The sequence below is a fragment of the Felis catus genome, chromosome A1 (assembly GCF_018350175.1).
Source record: "Felis catus isolate Fca126 chromosome A1, F.catus_Fca126_mat1.0, whole genome shotgun sequence".
Classification (NCBI taxonomy): domain Eukaryota; kingdom Metazoa; phylum Chordata; class Mammalia; order Carnivora; family Felidae; genus Felis; species Felis catus.
Genome location: NC_058368.1, coordinates 88,054,314 through 88,071,176, shown reverse-complemented (window position 1 = coordinate 88,071,176; position 16,863 = coordinate 88,054,314). Strand labels below are relative to the sequence as shown.

Here is a 16,863-nt window from a genome sequence, read left to right as displayed (position 1 = left end):
GCAGGAGGTTAGCGGTTCAGTTCTTTCTGGTGTCTGCTGCTCTGGGCAGCCCACCCCCAGCTTCCCTGCGCACTGCCTCCCTGGGGCTTCCTTTGCCCCTCCCTTAGGTCAGGGAGGTCAGTCTTGGGCGCTGGGTGGGGCCCTCATGGAGTAGATGAGGGTGGGGCCCTCATGGAGTAGATGAGGCCACTGGAGAGCATTGCCTGGTGGAGGTGCCCTGAGGCTGTGGGCAGTAGGACCTGGGGCTCTTCCTGCCTGAGCCCCTCCTGTCCTGGTCCCTGAGCTGGGCTGCAGTGGTGGCCCAGGATCTGATGCAGGAGGGAGCTAGAACCCTGCATCCTGGGGGCCTGTTTAGGCCTAGGGCTCCCCTCCACCTCGTGCGTGGTCCGCTGGGCCCAGAAAGGCCAGCACAGGGAGGACCCCTGGGGGCTCCTGTTGGGGTTCCCAGATTCCCGGAGTCTCACAAGACACCTGTAGAAGCCACCCTTCTCGAGTCAGGGCTGCTGTGGCTTTGCTGTGCTGGACAGGAGAGCTGCTGTCCCCTAGCCCTTGTCCGTGCCTATGCCATGCTTCTATGGTGGGACCCAGACAATGGACACAGACTTGAGGTGGCAGGGAGTGGACAGGGAGGCTGGACTCTGTCCCAAAGCCCAGGTGCAGAGAGAAGGGCAGGTGGGGGCCTGGCCTGAATCTGAGGGCTACTGGACACCCCCACCCCAGGCCTGAAGGCAGGTGAGGCGGGGCCAGGCTGATGTGCAGAGGAAGGGGGGGCAAGTAGGGGAGGCCCCTTCCCTTTCTGGGCCCTGTCCAGCCCCAGGGACAATCGGGGATTCAGACCCCAGGCCTTGGGGGGAACAATGGAGCCCTTGAAGGCCCTCCTCCCGCATTGTGCTTGGTGGTGAGAGGTGGCTCTGGGTCGGGCCCACGACTCGTCCAGGCACATGCCCTGGGAGGGCCAGTGTCCGGCCGGCTGGCAGGTGGAAGAGCTCAGGGACTCACATTTCCTGGCCTGGAAAAGGTAGGGCACTGCCCAGGGGCCCAGGTGTGGGCAGCCCTCTGGTGCAAAGCGCCAGGCACCCTGTCTGTGGGCCCAGGCTCGCTTCTCCCGACAGGGCCCGCCCTCCGTTGTGGTGGGGGAACCTGAAGCCCCAGGGGCTGTGCAGGCCAGCTGCTGAGCAGGAAGGGAAGGGGTGCTCTTCGGACATTCCCCAGCAGCTGGGGCTCCTCAGGGCGCTGGTCCCACTGGCCCACGCCAGCCAGGCAGCTGCAGTGTGTCCAGAGGCTGGGCCTTGGGCCTCAGTGTGCTCAGGAAGGCTGGGGAGGCAGACACACCCGGGTGGGTATACCTGTCCACCCAGCACACCGTTCCTGACCTGGCCTGGGGCCTCTTTCCCACAAGTCCTCACGGGTGCCTGCTGGGCATCAGGGGCCCCAGGGGTCACCGAGGGCAGACCAGACCCCTGTTCTCCAGAAGCGGCCCCCAGTGTGCCAGAGATGTCGTGAGTGAGTCGTCTGGGCAGCCCAGGGGAGAATGGGGGAGAGGGCGGGTGGCCTGGGCAGGATGCCAGGCCAGGAGTGGCCCAGGCCTGTGGCAAGCTTATCCGGAGAGGGCAGGTGGGTGCAGCGACGGTGTAGGGCATGGGGTCTGTACAGGAGGGGCTGCAGGGGGTATCCAGGACCTGGGAAGGGTGGCAGGAGCTGGGAAGAGGGGGGAAGGGAAGTGGAGGTACCCACCTGGCTGTAGAGGGAGCGCGGCCTCCTGCCCTTGTCGGCGGTGCCTGGGAAGGTCTGGAGGATCCCAGAGTGGGGTGCCCTTGAGGTCCTGGCCGGCTCCCCAAGCCCAGGGCTCTCTCCGGGCCTCTCCGCAGTGGTGGCCCCAGAATCACCATGACTCACTCCCCAGGCACAGCCCCTGTGGGATGAGGACCCCTCCCTTCCTGGGTTGCAGGGGAAGCTAATCAGAGGGGCCCTGGGTCCTGAGCTGGGAGTGTGGCGGGGGGTGGGGTGGGGGGTGAGGGGAGGCACTGTGGCCGCAGAGGAGGGCTGTCGTCAGCCTGGCCAAGCTCCCCTAGTGCATCCTGCCTCTGCTGAGCACCCATGTGGTGGGTCTGGAGGAGGGGCTTGTGTGCGTGAGCAGAGGGTGAGGTGGGTGAGTGTGCTAACGCTTGTGTGTGTACCTGTGAACACGTGTGGACATCTGCATGTGGACTAGCGCTGAGTTGGATAGGAGGGCATCAGGAAGGCCCTAGGACCCTGTGAGGGTGGGGGCTTCATTCTGAGTGCACAGGGCTCCCTGGGACCCAGTCCTGTGGGCCTGTGACCCCAAGGGTGGGCTGTGGGGGTGGAACCTATAGGTGGAGTGAGGAACAGGAGGGGGCATGAAGGTAGCACCTCTGGGGGCTGGAGAGGGGAGGGAGAGGGGAACCTAGGGGATGGCAAGGAAGGGAGACAGGAGGCACCTGGGTGAGGAGCTGGGGAGGGGAGACAGAGGTGGGGAGCCTGGGGGAGGGCCTGGTGAGGGGAGACAGAGAGGAGCCTGGGGGCTGACCAGTGTCCACACTGACGGGGAGGCTGTGGTACCCTTGGGAGCTGCAGGGGGCAGATGAATGTGGCAGAGGGTCACAGGTTTGGGGACTGGGCAGCCTAGGGGTATGCAGTTTCCTCTGGGCCAGGTGGTCCAGGTGGAACCTGACTGGGGCATCGAGGACACTGGTCCAGGGGCCCAGGGAGGGACATGCAGGACAGAACCGCGTGGAACAACCTCAGAGCAGACAGGGGGAGACCTTGGGTGAGTCCCACGGCTGGGTGAGGCCCTGGGCTCTGAGCTAATGCATTCAGGGCCGTGCAGGTGGTCACATGAACAAGGGGCCACCCAGGGCTGGGCATGCTTAGGAAGGGGCTAGGCTCTGGAGCCCCAAGATCCCCAGGGAAGAGTCCCACTGCATATTCAGTGATTCTCAGCTGAGCATTCCAGCGGGGGGGGGGGGGGAACCTCCCAAAGGTTCCAGGTGGTGCTGGCAGCCCCACCTCAGTGGGAGGAAGCCCCGCCTGCCCTGAGAGGGGCTCCTGGGAGGAAGCTGGGTCAGGGATGGGAAGGAAATGGCTGGGCAGGCCCTGGCCCTCAGCCCCTTGCACACCCCCTCCACTCCCAGGACCTTTGTCCAGACCCAGGGGTGACAGGAGCTTGAAGTGCAGAGCCCACCAGCCTCCCTCCGAAGTCCTCCCTTCCCCCAGCCCCACTGCTGTCCCCTCCCAGATCCTGACACCCAGCCCAAACACTTGCTGATGGATTCCGCTGAGTGCGATCCCACCCACACCTGCTCTGAGGCATCTAATCTGAGCAAAACCCCCTGCAAACCAGCACCCCTACACCCCCCAGGTGGTCACCCCTCCTTAGGGTCAGGGTCCTCCCTGGGCCTGCAGCCCTAGGAAGCCATCAGCCAAGGTCCCTGTTCCCTGCCTGCAGCCTTCAGAGACATACCTGCCAGAGGTGGGGCGAGGGGCACACCGGGAAAGGGGGCTCCCACTGATGGGGCAGGAAGGTACTGCAGTGTGGTTATTTTACAGCCTCTCTCTCATCAGTGCACCGGTGTCACTACCACTGTCACTACCCTGTCATGAACATAAGTCCACGTTCTTTCTCTGTGTCCTTCTTCTGCCCTGGAGTCCACCAGGGGCACCAGAGCATTTGCCCTCCAGCTCCTCCAGCCCCCCAGGGACATGTGATTGTTTCTCAAGGGTCCCCCCAGGGTTTCGGGAGGTATGTGGTCGTCTCCCAAGCATCCCCGCAGGGTCTCAGGAGGCATCCTGTAGTCTCCCAAAGGTCCCCCCAGGGTCTTAGGAGGCATCTGGTCATCTCCCAAAGGTCCTCACAGGGTCTCAGGAGGCATGTGGTCGTCTCCCAAGCATCCCCGCAGGGTCTCAGGAAGCATCTGGTCATCTCCCAAGGATCCCCCCAGGGTCTCAGGAGCATCTGGTCATCTCCCAAGGGTCCCCCCAGGGTCTCAGGAGGTATGTGGTCATCTCCCAAGAGTCCCCGCAGGGTCTCAAGAGTCATCTGGTCATCTCCCAAAGGTCCCCTCACGGTCTCGGGAGGTATGTGGTTGTCTCCCAAGCATCCCCGCAGGGTCTCAGGAGGCATCCTGTAGTCTCCCAAAGGTCCCTCCAGGGTCTTAGGAGGCATCTGGTCGTCTCCCAAAGGTCCTTGCAGGGTCTCAGGAGGTATCTGGTCATCTCCCAAGGGTCCCCATCCCGGGTCTCGGGAGGTATTTGGTCGACTCCCAAGCATCCCTGCAGGGTCTCAGGAGGCATCTGGTCGTCTCCCAAAGGTCCCCCCCTGGGTCTCAGGAGGCATGTGATCGTCACCCGTGGGCCCTCCCCCAGGATATCAGGAGGCATCTGGTCATCTCCCAAGGGCCCTCTCCCAGGGTCTCAGGCATGTGGTCATCTCCCAAGGGTCCCCTCGCTCAGGGTCTCAGGAGGCATGTGATTGTCTCCTGAGCTCCAACCCCCCCCCCCAGAGTCTCAGGCATGTGGTCATCTCCCAAAGGTCCACCCCAGGGTCTCAGGCACGTGGTTGATATCTGGTCATCTCCTGAGGGTCTCAGGCACGTGGTTGTCTCCTGAGGGTCACCCCCATGGTCCCTCCTGGCATGTACTTTTCTGCAGGGTCTCATGTGACATTTAGTCATCTCTTAGGGTCTCCTTAAGGTCTCGGGTGGTATTTGTCTCCTGAGCGTGCCCCCAGGGTCTCAGTGGCTCGTGGCCATCAGGTCTCCTTGTCCACGCTGCCGGGTCCAGCCCTCAGTTCCCTTGTGATCACACCCCTGACTGTGTTGATGTCAGGTATCTGTAGCCGCCTCTACAACTGTTTCCTGTTGTCTCTCCATTACCTGGGTGCTTTCTGCGGAGCACCAGGGCGTCTACACGTGTGCTACAAACCGGCCTCTCACTGGGGTGGGGACTTGGGCCAGTGTCCACTGTCCGTCCCTTCTTGCGGTGCCGGCTCTCTGGAAGGGCCCTGCCGAGGAATGGGGAGCCGTGTGGCATGGGTTGTATAAACTGTGTAGAACTCCCTTCTCTTCCACTTTAATTCGTTTAGTCGTTTATATCAGTATTGACTCACACTTATTTTATAGTCTAGTTTAGACGGTAGAGTCCAATCTGTAATACTGCCTTATTCCGCTATCACCCAGAGAGGTGCAGCTTCCGACACACGGCGCTCCTGCGACGTGCTTCCGGCTCCCTCACTGTGTACGTGTGCGCGTGTGTGTGCGTGGCTGTGAACTCATGTGTGGGCGCGTACGTGAGCATGTGCGTGCTTGTGGGCATGAGTGCGCGCGCAGGCATGCTCACGTGCGTGCTTTGTGCGTCGGTGTGCGCGTGTCGGTGCGTGGGCTCCCACTTGTGGGCACCGGGGCGCACGCGTGTGCGTGCTTTGCGCATCAGTGCGCGCGTGGGCGTGCGCACGTACATGTTTATGGGCATCGGTGCGTGGGCGTGGTCACATGCATACTTTGTGCGTCAGTGTGCGCGTGTCGTTGCGTGGGCTTGTGCTTGTGGGCATGGAGCGCGCGCGTGTGTGCGTGCTTTGCGAGTCAGTGCGTGCGTGGGCGTGCGCACCCCAACTCATTGGCTCTTTGCTCTCCCGCCCAAGCACGTGCCCTGGCACCTTTCTTGTCCCCAACCTGGCACTGGTCGCTTCTCCAGGAGCACAGCATCTTTTACGGAATGTGGGACCGTGGTGCGTGTGTTTGCTGCTATGGATGTTTGCGCATCTCCACCCTGTCAGTTGATAGGCAAGGGAATATGCGTGTGTACAAACCCTGTGCACACTCGTGCCGGTGACATTCTCTAGGGAGCCATCTGTGTCATGTTCAGCTAACACGGGTTCACAACCAGGTCTCCCACGCTAACCCACGACCACATGGGACATTCCAGCACGCCCCCTCCGCCAGTCTACAACCCCCAAGCAGTGAGAACCCTAAATCTGATGGGTGCCGCCTGTGAGTCTCTGCCCCCCTCCCAAAAGCAGCCTGCCTCCCCCAGTGCGCAGGGGATGGAGGAGAGGAGCCTTGCTCCCTACAGCTCCTGCTGGCCCGATTCTCTCCTGAGCTGAGGGTCTGGAGGGCCTGCTCTGATGTGCCCTCTCTCCAGGGCAAATCTCATCTCTGGGGCTCTGACCCTGTGGGCTTGCCCCCCAGGGCAGTGCGCCGTTCCTCACACCTCCCGCAGGGTCTGCCCCAGTGCAGAGTTAGAGCTAGTCCAAGAGTCCCCCATGCAGGCCCCTCCGCTCGGTCATGGGCGTGGTGGGCACACATACACCCGGGAATTGGCACACCCTACAGTGAGGTTCCCCCACACGCCTAGAGCTGGTTGTTAAATACCACACACCAAGGGCTCTTCCTCTTTCCACTTCTGGGGCACCCTCCTGGCAGGAAGAGAAGAGGTGGAGGCCCCTCTGCCACCCCTTTCCTGGGTTCCTGTGGGGTGGGGCTGTGGGTGTCAGCCTCTGGTGATGTGGTCCGGGGCAGGGACATATACTGGAAGAGTTGAGGTTAGAACGAACTGGGGGGTGGGGGTGGGGGGGAAGAGTCACTGCCTTAGATGGGGGTTGGAGAAGGCAGCCTCAGAGGGCTGGGTGTGCATGTCTGTGTACCCGAGAGTGTGTGTGCATGTGCACCAGTGTGTTTGTTTATAATTGTGTGCAGATGTGAATGTGCACGCCTAGTGCTTGTACAAACATCTGAGTGAACCTCTGTACATTTGGGTTTTAAGTTTATTTCTTTTGAGAGAGAAGGGGAGGAGCAGAGAGAGAGGGAGACAGAGGAAAGAGAGAGAGAGAGAGAGAGAGAGAGAGAGAGCATTCAAAGCAGGTTCCATGCTGTCATGGCAGAACAGAACTCACGAACTGTGAGATCATGAACTGAGCGGAAATCAAGAGATGCTCTACTGACTCAGCCACCCAGGTGCCCCAAACCTCTGTGCATTTGCTTATAAGTATGTGCACACACGAGCATGCACGTGTGTCTGTGGGTCCATGTGCCCTGCTGTATGCACATGTGTGTCCGAGTGCATGTGTGGCTGTGCATTTGAGAAGCGCATGTGCCTGTGTGGCTCTGAGGGGCGCTGCGCACAGATGTGAGGAAAGAGGGTCACTTCCCCAGGAACCCAGGTTGCCCCCTCTTCCTGCCCCCACCCACGGGGAGAGGCCCCAGCTGCATAAAGTGGAGCTTCCCCAGAGCCCCTGCCCGCCTGCCTCTGCTGCGCCATCCCACACCTGCCCACGCTGCCTCCCGTGCCCATTCCAGAGGGAGGAGACCAGAAGCATTAGGCACCCTGGGGTCTCCTGTCCCCAAACTACTCAGCAGCAGGTACTGGCCTTGGTAGTGAAGGAGGTAGGGTGGGCGGTGGGAGGCTGTAGCCCCTCCCCCCTTCCTGGAGGCGCAGGGAGGTGAACGCAGTGGCCTCCTCTTCCCCGGCAGGGGCCCACCCAGGGATCAGCTGATCTGCAAGGGGGCACTGGTCTGGGACAGTGGTGAGTGGCCCCGCGGCTGTCTCCAAGTGTCACAGATGCCCTGGTGTCTGTGTGCCTCACGGACCGGTCGGTTCTGAACAGATGCCTGGCCTCACTTGTCTTCCCCGAGGGGATGTCTGGGCCAGGAGACAGCAGAGGGCAGGGTAGTGTCGGGACTAGAGAGAAAAACAGCCCAGAGGGCTGGGGAGCAGCCTGGGGCCAGCAGGTCCCTTGAGGGGGCATGAAGTGTATGGGGGTCCCCTGTGCAGACGGAGGAAGCAGGGTGTGGAGGAGGGAGGGGGGAGGGATGCACTGTTGGGGGAGACTGGGGACAGATGGTTCTGGGCGGCCATGGGGCTCCAGGGGGTGGGTCTGGGGGATGAGGGCCAGTGGGGGGGGGGAGGGAGCTGAGGAGCCCAGATCCTGGAAGCCTCCGGGATGCTGGGAACAGGACTCCATGAGACCCTCTCCAATGACCTGCGCGCTGCCTGGGTGCGGTGAGGGCCATGGATCTGAGCTGACCCTGAGTGGGGCGGGCCTTGGTTTCCCTTTTGGCCCCATGGCCCTGTGGCTCTCAGGGCCTGGGGTGGGTGGGGTCCCCAGAGCTGGGGGACGGGCGCGGCTTATAAGGCGCTGGGCTTTCTTGGGCGCTGGTGCTGCTGCAGGCTGGCTGGTGCCCAGTTCTGCTCACGGAGGCCCTGGCTTCTCCCGGTATCCATTCCCAGGATGTGGCCAGGACCGGGGGGGTGGGCACGGCGCTACTGGAAGGGCTAGGCAGAGTCCCAGCTCCGGGCGCCCGAGGTCCGCCCCCTCCCTATCCTCCCGCGACGCCCCCCCCCCCTGCGTGCGCCCCTCCTGGCCGACGGTCCGTCTCCCCCTGAGGTTGAGCTCTGCTCCCGCTCCGCAGGTCCCACCCCCCGCCCCTATGACCAACATGAGCTGGAGTTTCCTGACGCGACTGCTGGAGGAGATCCACAACCACTCCACGTTCGTGGGCAAAGTGTGGCTCACGGTGCTGGTGGTCTTCCGCATCGTGCTCACGGCCGTGGGCGGCGAGTCCATCTACTCGGACGAGCAGACCAAGTTCACGTGCAACACGCGCCAGCCGGGCTGCGACAACGTGTGCTACGACGCGTTCGCGCCCCTGTCCCACGTGCGCTTCTGGGTCTTCCAGATCGTCGTCATCTCCACGCCCTCCGTCATGTACCTGGGGTACGCCGTGCACCGTCTGGCCCGCGCCTCCGAGGAGGAACGCCGCCGCGCGCCCCGCCGCCGTCCGACCCGCGCGCCCCTGCCGCTGCCCCTGCCGCCCCACCCCGGCTGGCCCGACTCCGCCGGCCTGGGCGAGGAGGAGCCCATGCTGGGGGGCCTGGGCGAGGAGGACGAGGAGTCGGGGGCGCCCGAAGGCCTGGGCGAGGAGGCCGAGGCCGAGGACGCGGGCGCGGCCAAGGGCGCAGGCGGAGACGCCAAGGCGGCGGGGGCCCCGGGTCCCGCCCGGCAGCACGACGGGCGGCGGCGCATCCAGCGCGAGGGCCTGATGCGCGTGTACGTGGCCCAGCTGGTGGCGCGGGCTGCCTTCGAGGTGGCCTTCCTGGTGGGCCAGTACCTGTTGTACGGCTTCGAGGTGCGGCCTTTCTTCCCGTGCAGCCGCCAGCCCTGCCCGCACGTGGTGGACTGCTTCGTGTCTCGGCCCACCGAGAAGACCATCTTCTTGCTGGTCATGTACGTGGTCAGCTGCCTTTGCCTGCTGCTCAACCTGTGCGAGATGGCGCACCTCGGCCTGGGCAGCGCGCAGGACGCGGTGCGCGGCCGGCGGCCCCCGCCCGGCGCCCCCGGCCCCGCGCCGCGCCCGCCGCCCTGCGCGCTGCCCGCCGCGCCCACCGGCCTGGCTTGCCCGCCCGACTACAGCCTGGTGGTGCGCGCGGCCGAGCGCGCGCGCTCCCACGACCGGGACCTGGCGAGCCTGGCGCTGCAGGCGCTGCGGGACGGGCACGCGTTGGAGGACCGCGAGAGCCCGCCGTGCCCCGGCCTCCCCGCGGCCGCCCGGGGGCCCCAGCGGTCTGGCGCCCCCGCATCCGGGTCGGGCAGCGCCACGTCGGGGGGCACGGGCCAGGGCAGGCCGGGCGCCAAGCCCAGGGCGGGCTCAGAGAAGGGCAGTGCCAGCAGCAGGGAGGGGAAGACCACCGTGTGGATCTGACGGCCCGCCCCTGAAGTGGCCCGATCCCCTGCAGGCCACGGCTGGGGCGGGGGGCTGGGGCTCTGGGGGAAGGCCAGGGCGCAGGGCGAGGAGCACCACCTGCCCTCTCTTTCTCCTCCGCCTGCTCCGGGCCACCCGGGAGGGGCGCCAGGTTGAAGGCATCACCCGCTCAGAGTCACTGCCCCTCCCTGCCTGAGGTCTCCCCTCTGTCCAGGGGAGGAGGAGGAGGAGGGACCTGCGAAGGGTGCCCAGCTCTGATCCCTAAACCCGAAAGGGTTTATGGGACTGTGGCTGCGGGGGTGGGGGCAGTCTGAGCCTCACCTGTGTGTGTGTGTGGGGGGGGGGGGGTGTCTTGGCCCTCTCCTCCCCCACCCTGCTCCCCTGATCAGCCCATGTGTGTCATGGCAGGCCCGGCGCTCGTCCATACAGCCTGCAGCAGCAAATGGGGTTCCCTCCCAAACCCCCCACCTCCATCCCCAATCCACTTCCTGTTTCCTACAGAGCTGAGAGCACTCCTAGGTCTTTCTGGTACAGAAGGGGAAACCGAGGTCTGGACGGGAAGGGAGGGACAGAAGGGGAGTGCCGCATCATCCTGTGGGAGGGCAAAGCCCCCCCCCCCCCCCAGTTCCCTCCTGTGCTGAGGCCCTGGGGTGGGTGGAAGGGACTGAACTCTCTGGAGCTTCTGTACCTCTGTGGTTCGGCTCCTCCCCCTGGGACAGACGTGTGGTTCTGCAGGCCGCTAGCCTGTTGCCAGGGAGTGCTGGGACTCCGGTTTGGGCCATTCTGGGGGATGGGGATCCTGGCTCCCATCTACCCCTTCTCTGCCTTCTGTCCCCCTCCCTAATTCAGACACAGCCGCCAAAGCAAAGGAAACAAAATAAAACTAACTTTTGTTTACAACTGCGTGTTGTGTGTGCATGTGGGGCATGCGCACACATAGGTTGTGGGTGCACACATGTATGTCTACCCTGGAGCGCGCATGTGTGTGAGTGTGCCCGGGTGTGGTGTGTGTACATGTATGTGTGTGCACACGCGTGTGAGTGTGCACGTTTATGTGTATGGCCTTGGCCCTACTGGGACACCTGACTCAGCTCCAGTCTGGCTGGAAGAAGCAAGGCCCAGGCCAGTTGGGTGCCTTTCAGTGTTGGGTAGTGGGCGGGGCGGGGCTGGATGGGGGGCACAGCCGAACACAGATGGTGACAACAAAGAACACAGCCTGGTGCACATACCCAGAGCCTAAGTTCAGCCTACAGTCACAGGCACGAAAGGCAGAGTAGAGTGGATGTCATTATGTGGACGCTGGTCACAGCTTGTAGTGTGAAGGGCGGAGGTGGGCACATAGGTGGGGAACCCCATCGCTCTTGACCCCAGTGGTCCCCCAGTTCCCTTCAGGCCCAGAGCACCCCTCCTGGCCTGCAAACCCTCTTTGGTGTCCCCAGACCAAACCCCGATCCCAATGTCAGCCTGCCTCTGATGCCAAGAACACGCTGGGTCCCCTGGGGGAGCCCTGTCCCAGGGAGTCCCATAGAGCTATGCCAATCCAGATTCAGAGCAGAGACACACCTTGCATCTCCAAGACAGAAAGGGTCACGTGACCGGCAGTGTTGTCCTGGGGGAGTCAGAGTCTCTGTGTGTGGCTCAGACCTCCTCACAGCATAGTGACTCAAGAGTACCTGGCAAAGGCCAATGACTCTTATCAGCAGCCCCCAAGTGACACCATTTCCACTGCAGCCACAGGCCTGTGGGATCCAAGAGCAACCAGGATCCTTCTGGGACCACCAGGGTTACATTTTAAGAGGTACATGTAGGATAGGATCTCTGTAGCCTCATGGAGAATGCCATCAGCCACATGGACCCTGCAAGGCTTAATCAGCTATGCCCCCCCCTCCGCCATAGATGAAGCCCCCTGACCCCACGCCGGGGACTGCTTTTGGGAATTTGCGGCCACTGACCCTTCTTAAACCACAACACTACCATCCTCCTATAAATCCCCTCAAGGGTATAGCCTGTACGATTTCTATATCTCAGCCCCCCTCCCCCCGCCCACTCTCAATTGGTCTAGATACAACGTGAGGCAGTTTGGGTCATCAGGAGGAGGACTCTCCCCCAGGGCTGCTGGGGAAACTGGTTTGCTGTGGGTCAGGCTGAGTATCTGTGCCCAGTGGTTCCTGCCAACACCAGTCTAGATGTCACTGTGAAGGTGTGTTTTTAGATGAGATTAACACTGGCAATGAGCATTCTTTGGTAAGGCAGATCGCCATCCCCAGCGTGGGTGGGCCTCATCCAATCAGGTGACGGCCATAAGAGCAAAGACTGAGGTTCCTGAAGAAGAAGCCATTTATGTCCAAAGTGCTGCTGTTGGTAATATTTGTGTCATCCTGATTGGGCCCTAGGATTCCCAGAGTGAGCATAATTCTGGGGGTGTCTTTGAGGTGATTCTGCATGATATTCACACTGAATCTTTAGACTGAGTGAAGTCCCTAGTGTGGCTGGGCCTGACCCAAACAGGTGAAGGCCTGAGTAGTGAAAGGGAACTCATTTTGCCTGAGTGGCTGGGACATTGGTCTCCAACCTGCAGACTCACTCAGGCTGGGCCGACAACCCAGCTCTCAGGCCTCCAGCCTACCCTGCAGATTTCAGACTTGCCGGCCCCATAATGACATGAGCTGGTTCCTTAAAATAAGTGTCTCTCTCTCTCTCTCTCTTTCTCTCTCTCTCTCTCTCTCTATATATATCTCCTATTGCTTCTGTTTCCCTGGAGAACCCCAGCTAATACACATCCTATCGGCCAGAGTGTGTTAACAGGGCATCCCGTTTCAAGGCTTGGGGCCTGCAGATACCACTGGGGGCCTTCAGTTTTGTGAATTTTCCATGGCCGTGGTTTAGGTTCTCACTGATGCCATGCCTCACTGATGTCACGCCCTCTCCACTGATGTCACTGGCTGTCCCCAGCCTCAGCGGAACTGTGCATCACCCAGGGTCCTGCCTCTGACACCCTGTCATTGCAGACACAGCCCCAATGCCACGCCTGAACCAATCCTCTGAAGGACGTGGCATATAAGCTGCTTGGGGCTGGGAACTCCCAGAGGTGGTGCTTTATGCTCACTGTGCTACTTGGACAGACCCCTCTCAGTGCGTGCCTTGGTTTCCCCATGCACCTGGCATGGCATGAGGATGAAGGGCTGAACCCAAGGCACAGAGCCCAGGCCTCCCCGCCTCACCTCACTGCGTGGTGGTGGTGGTGGGGGGTGGTCCCTGAGCTGGGCTGGGGGGTGGCCAGAACAGGAGCAGACGGGATGGCCTTCTTGTCTCACTGTCATCCGTTTCCACGGCCGGAGCCAAATGGCCGGCTGTTCGGGGAGAGCGGAGGGCGGGGGGGGGGGGGGGGGCGGCTGCTTGTGCGCTCCCAGAATGGAGGCAGCTTCCTCTCTGCCTTTGGGAAGGGAGGAGACCGTGAGGGGAGAATAACAGGAAGCCACCCCTGGCCCAGTGGCAGCTGGGAAGTAGGGTCCAGGACCCCCACGCCTGCTGGGTTCCCAGCTCTCCACCCCTCCAGGGCTCATGGCCTCAGAAGAAGCAATGGCACACAACCCAGGTCCACCAGTGCGGTTCCCTGAGAGGCTCTGCAGCCAGGCATTCCCCCTCTCCCCTGCAGCCAGGCAGACCCCAGCCACCTACCCCAACAAATGCGGAGCTGAAGGCGCAAGGCAGGGGGCACCTGAGAAGGGGCAGCCCATGTGCAAGGATCCCAATTGCCAGGCTGGCCCAGAGATCTGGGAGGGCTTCCCGGAGTAGAGGGCTTGGAGAAGTGCTAGCTGGCAGGTGCAGGCAGCCACTGGCCACGTGTGGTTCTGGGCACTTCAGTGTGGCTCTTGCGAGAAGCTTAAAGTTTCATTTAACTTGGTCTGAGTTGCTGTGCACTTGACCAGCCCTAGTGTGGGTAGTTGCTGTGCTGGACAGCGCTGAGTGGACTGCGCCAGGAAGGTCGGGACGGTTCCCGGTGGCGCCGGGCGGCAGTGCTGGTGGGAAGCAGACTCCTCTGCTGGCCAAGGGGCCGGCTGACGTGAGGCTGGAGGAACGCGCCCCCCCCCCCCCCCCCCGTGTTGTCCTGGCCGCTTCCTCTCCATCCTCCCCAAGCTGGCAGCGACGTGCCGGGTCACCTGTGGAATGCCAGGCCAGGCAGAGGAAGACCTTCTCCATGAAGGGCAAGCAGCCAGTGGCCAGCGGCCAGGGGAGCCACATACCAGGAATGGCAGGTCACAGCCAGGATGCCAGCCAGGAGGGGGACCGAGGGCCTGGGAGACACTAGGGGGCTCGGGGGGCCATCCGCATCCCTCACCATGCTGTCAGCCAGGCTTGCCAGGCCCGGCTGGGAGAGACCCAGTACCTCACAGGTTTGGGCAGCATGGCCTTGGGTAGGGCTGGACAGGACAAGGGGGAGCTGGGCAAGTAGGGGGACTGAGCAGCCTGAGGCTCAGGGATGGGCGGGCACCCGGCATTGGCGCTCCGACCGTGTGCTGATGGGCCGTTCATGCTGAGATGGCCCACGTTACCCGTGCCCTGGGGATGCAGCAGGGAGCCACATAGGCACTCAGATCAGGTGAATCAGCAGAGTATCCAGGGCCTTAGGAGGAGGCCAGGGTGAGGGGCCAGTGCTAAGACCTGGGGTGGAAGGCCGTGGGGTCACTAACCATGGAGCCGCAACCCCTTTATAGTGGGGTGTGCTTTAGCATTCACAGTTGTTCTCACGTGGTCCTCTCAGCATCCAGTCCTGAGAAGACCACCTGATCAATCCCAGGGGGATGCGCTGTGGGAGTGAGGTGTCAGACAGCCATCCCACTTCCTGGATGCAGGTGTGTGGAGGGGAGGTGTCAGATAGGGAGCTCTAGGGCCCCGGAAGGGGTGTGCAGGTCATGTTTGTGCAAACATGCTTGTGTTTCAGGAACAGGACGCTCAAGGGGGAATGCCCGGCAGGCTGTGGGTCTGGACTTTTGGGGAAATGCCCTGTGTGCGGACACAGACTTGGAGTGTGGTTGGGGGAATTGGTGACGTGGTGGGGACGCATGGAGCTGGGCCCAAGGATGGCCCTGGAGCCCCACACCGGGGGCTGGCTCGGCCTCGCCTCCAGCCCCGTTTGCACACAGTGTTGGGACTAGAGCTCAGAGAGCTCGATCAGGACAGGAGGGGCAGTGGGCAGTGGAGCCCAGACCACACAGATCCAGGGTGGGGGCAGGAAGCCAGCTTCCATCTCCCACCTTGGCTGGGGCTCTGGGGAGTACAGGAGGATTAAGAGGCCGTTCTTATGCAGCACACAGTCTCTCAGTTTCCCCCAAAGGGGAGCAAAAACAGGACAATAGCTGATGGGGGAAACAGGGCTCAAAAGCTATGCCCCCCCAAATACCCACATGCGAAGCTCTGGTCCCCCGTGTGACTGTGTCTGGAGATAGGCCCTCTGGAGGTAATTAGGGATCCTCGAGCCCTGGCCCTGCAGGCCTGGTGTCTTCTCAGAAGAGACACCAAAGGTGACAAGGCACCATGTGCACGCCACGGAGAGAGGCCTCAGCAGACACCGGCCCTGTTCCTGGACCTCCAGCCTTCAGAGCTTTGAGAAACAGGTGTGTGTTGTATAAGCCACCCAGTGTGTGGCATCTGTTGCACAACTGATTCACACACCTAGGAAAACAGTATGGAGGTTCCTTGAAAAATTAGACACAGAATTACTGTATGAACCGGCAATTGCCCTCAGGGTACATGCCTGGGATAGTGTGATTTATAGTAAGAAATACGGACTTGGCCCTTGTCACTCTTTCCTGGCTCAGAGCTCCTAAAGCCCTTGGGTTTCCCAACTGAAGACAGCAATGAAGGTGTCATGGTGTTCATAACAAGCCTGAGTTCATGTTGTTGCGGTGACTTTGGAAAGCCCCTAGGGGGGGCACCTGGGTGGCTCAGTCGGTTGGGCATCCGACTTCAGCTCAGGTCACGATCTCGCGGTCCGTGAGTTCGAGCCCCGCGTCGGGCTCTGGGCTGATGGCTCAGAGCCTGGAGCCTGGAGCCTGCTTCTGATTCTGTGTCTCCCTCTCTCTCTGCCCCTCCCCCGTTCATGCTCTGTCTCTCTCTGTCTCAAAAATAAATAAACGTTAAAAAAAGAATTAAAAAAAAAAAGCCCCTAGGGATGGCGGCTGGTGGCCTATGGACCCCACCGTGGGACCAGAGAGTTGGAGGCTTCAGTCCTGCCCCTGACCTCTGGGGAGGGGAGATGGAATCGATCACCAATGGGCAATGGATTAATCAATCACGTCTATACAATGAAACTGAGAGGGACGGTCTTGGGGTTGGGGGGGGGGCTTCCAGGCTGGGGAGCACGTGGAGATGTGGGGAGAGTGACATGCCTGGAGAGGCATGGAAGCTTCCCACCCCTTCCCCAGTGCCTCACCCTGGGCGTCTCTTCCATCAGGATGTCCCTGAGTCATATCCTTTTGTAATAAACCACTAATCTAGAAAGTGAAACATTTCCCTGAGTTCTCTGAGCCCCTCCAGAACATTCATCAAACCTGAGGAAGGGCCGTGGGAACCTCTGATCTGTTGCCTGTGGCTCAGAGCACAGGTGTCATCTGGACTTGGGGTTGGCGCCTGAAGTGGGGGTGGTCTTGTGGGGCTGAGCCTGTGGGGTCTGACGCTGACTCCATGTGGACAGGGTCAGACTGGTGTGGCAGTCTGGTGTGGCAGACTTCCCCTCAAGCACAGGGGGTGATCCTAAGTGTCAGAGAGAAGGGCAGAGTGTGAGCAGAGGACACACAGGAGCATGGTTGTACACACAACACCCAAAGGAACTGAGAGCAGGGTCTCCGAGAGATGTGCATACATATGGCAGCAACATCTACAACACCGAAGGGGTGGAAGTAACACAGACATCCGCAACCTGTGGGACATCCATACAACAAAATCTCACCCATCCTTCAAAAGGAAGATCGGACACCTGCTACCGAACAGACGAACCTGGAGGACGTTATATGGCATCAGCCAGTCACAGCACGACACACACTGTGCGATCCTACTCATGAGAGTCAGGTTCCCGGAGACAGAGGGGACTGGGGGCCCCACGGGCTGGGGGCCGGGTGAAGGGGATTAGTGGTCGGCAGGAAGATGGCAA

At 61.7% G+C, this 16,863-nt stretch overlaps 1 protein-coding gene across 2 annotated transcripts; it reads left to right on the top strand.

The window, feature by feature from the left end:
- Window positions 1-34: 34 nt before the first annotated feature.
- GJC2 (gap junction protein gamma 2) lies at window positions 35-10,613 on the top strand. 2 transcript variants are annotated; one of them, XM_019830194.3, is made up of 2 exons: window positions 35-1,018; window positions 8,424-10,613. In XM_019830194.3, exon 2 carries the CDS (start codon window positions 8,442-8,444, stop codon window positions 9,711-9,713), a length of 1,272 nt encoding a protein of 423 aa, XP_019685753.2. In that variant the 5' UTR covers window positions 35-1,018; window positions 8,424-8,441; the 3' UTR covers window positions 9,714-10,613. The 2 variants fall into 2 exon arrangements, with proteins under 2 accessions (XP_019685753.2, XP_006927524.3); XM_006927462.4 differs by lacking the exon at window positions 35-1,018 and adding an exon at window positions 6,880-7,373.
- Window positions 10,614-16,863: the final 6,250 nt, after the last annotated feature.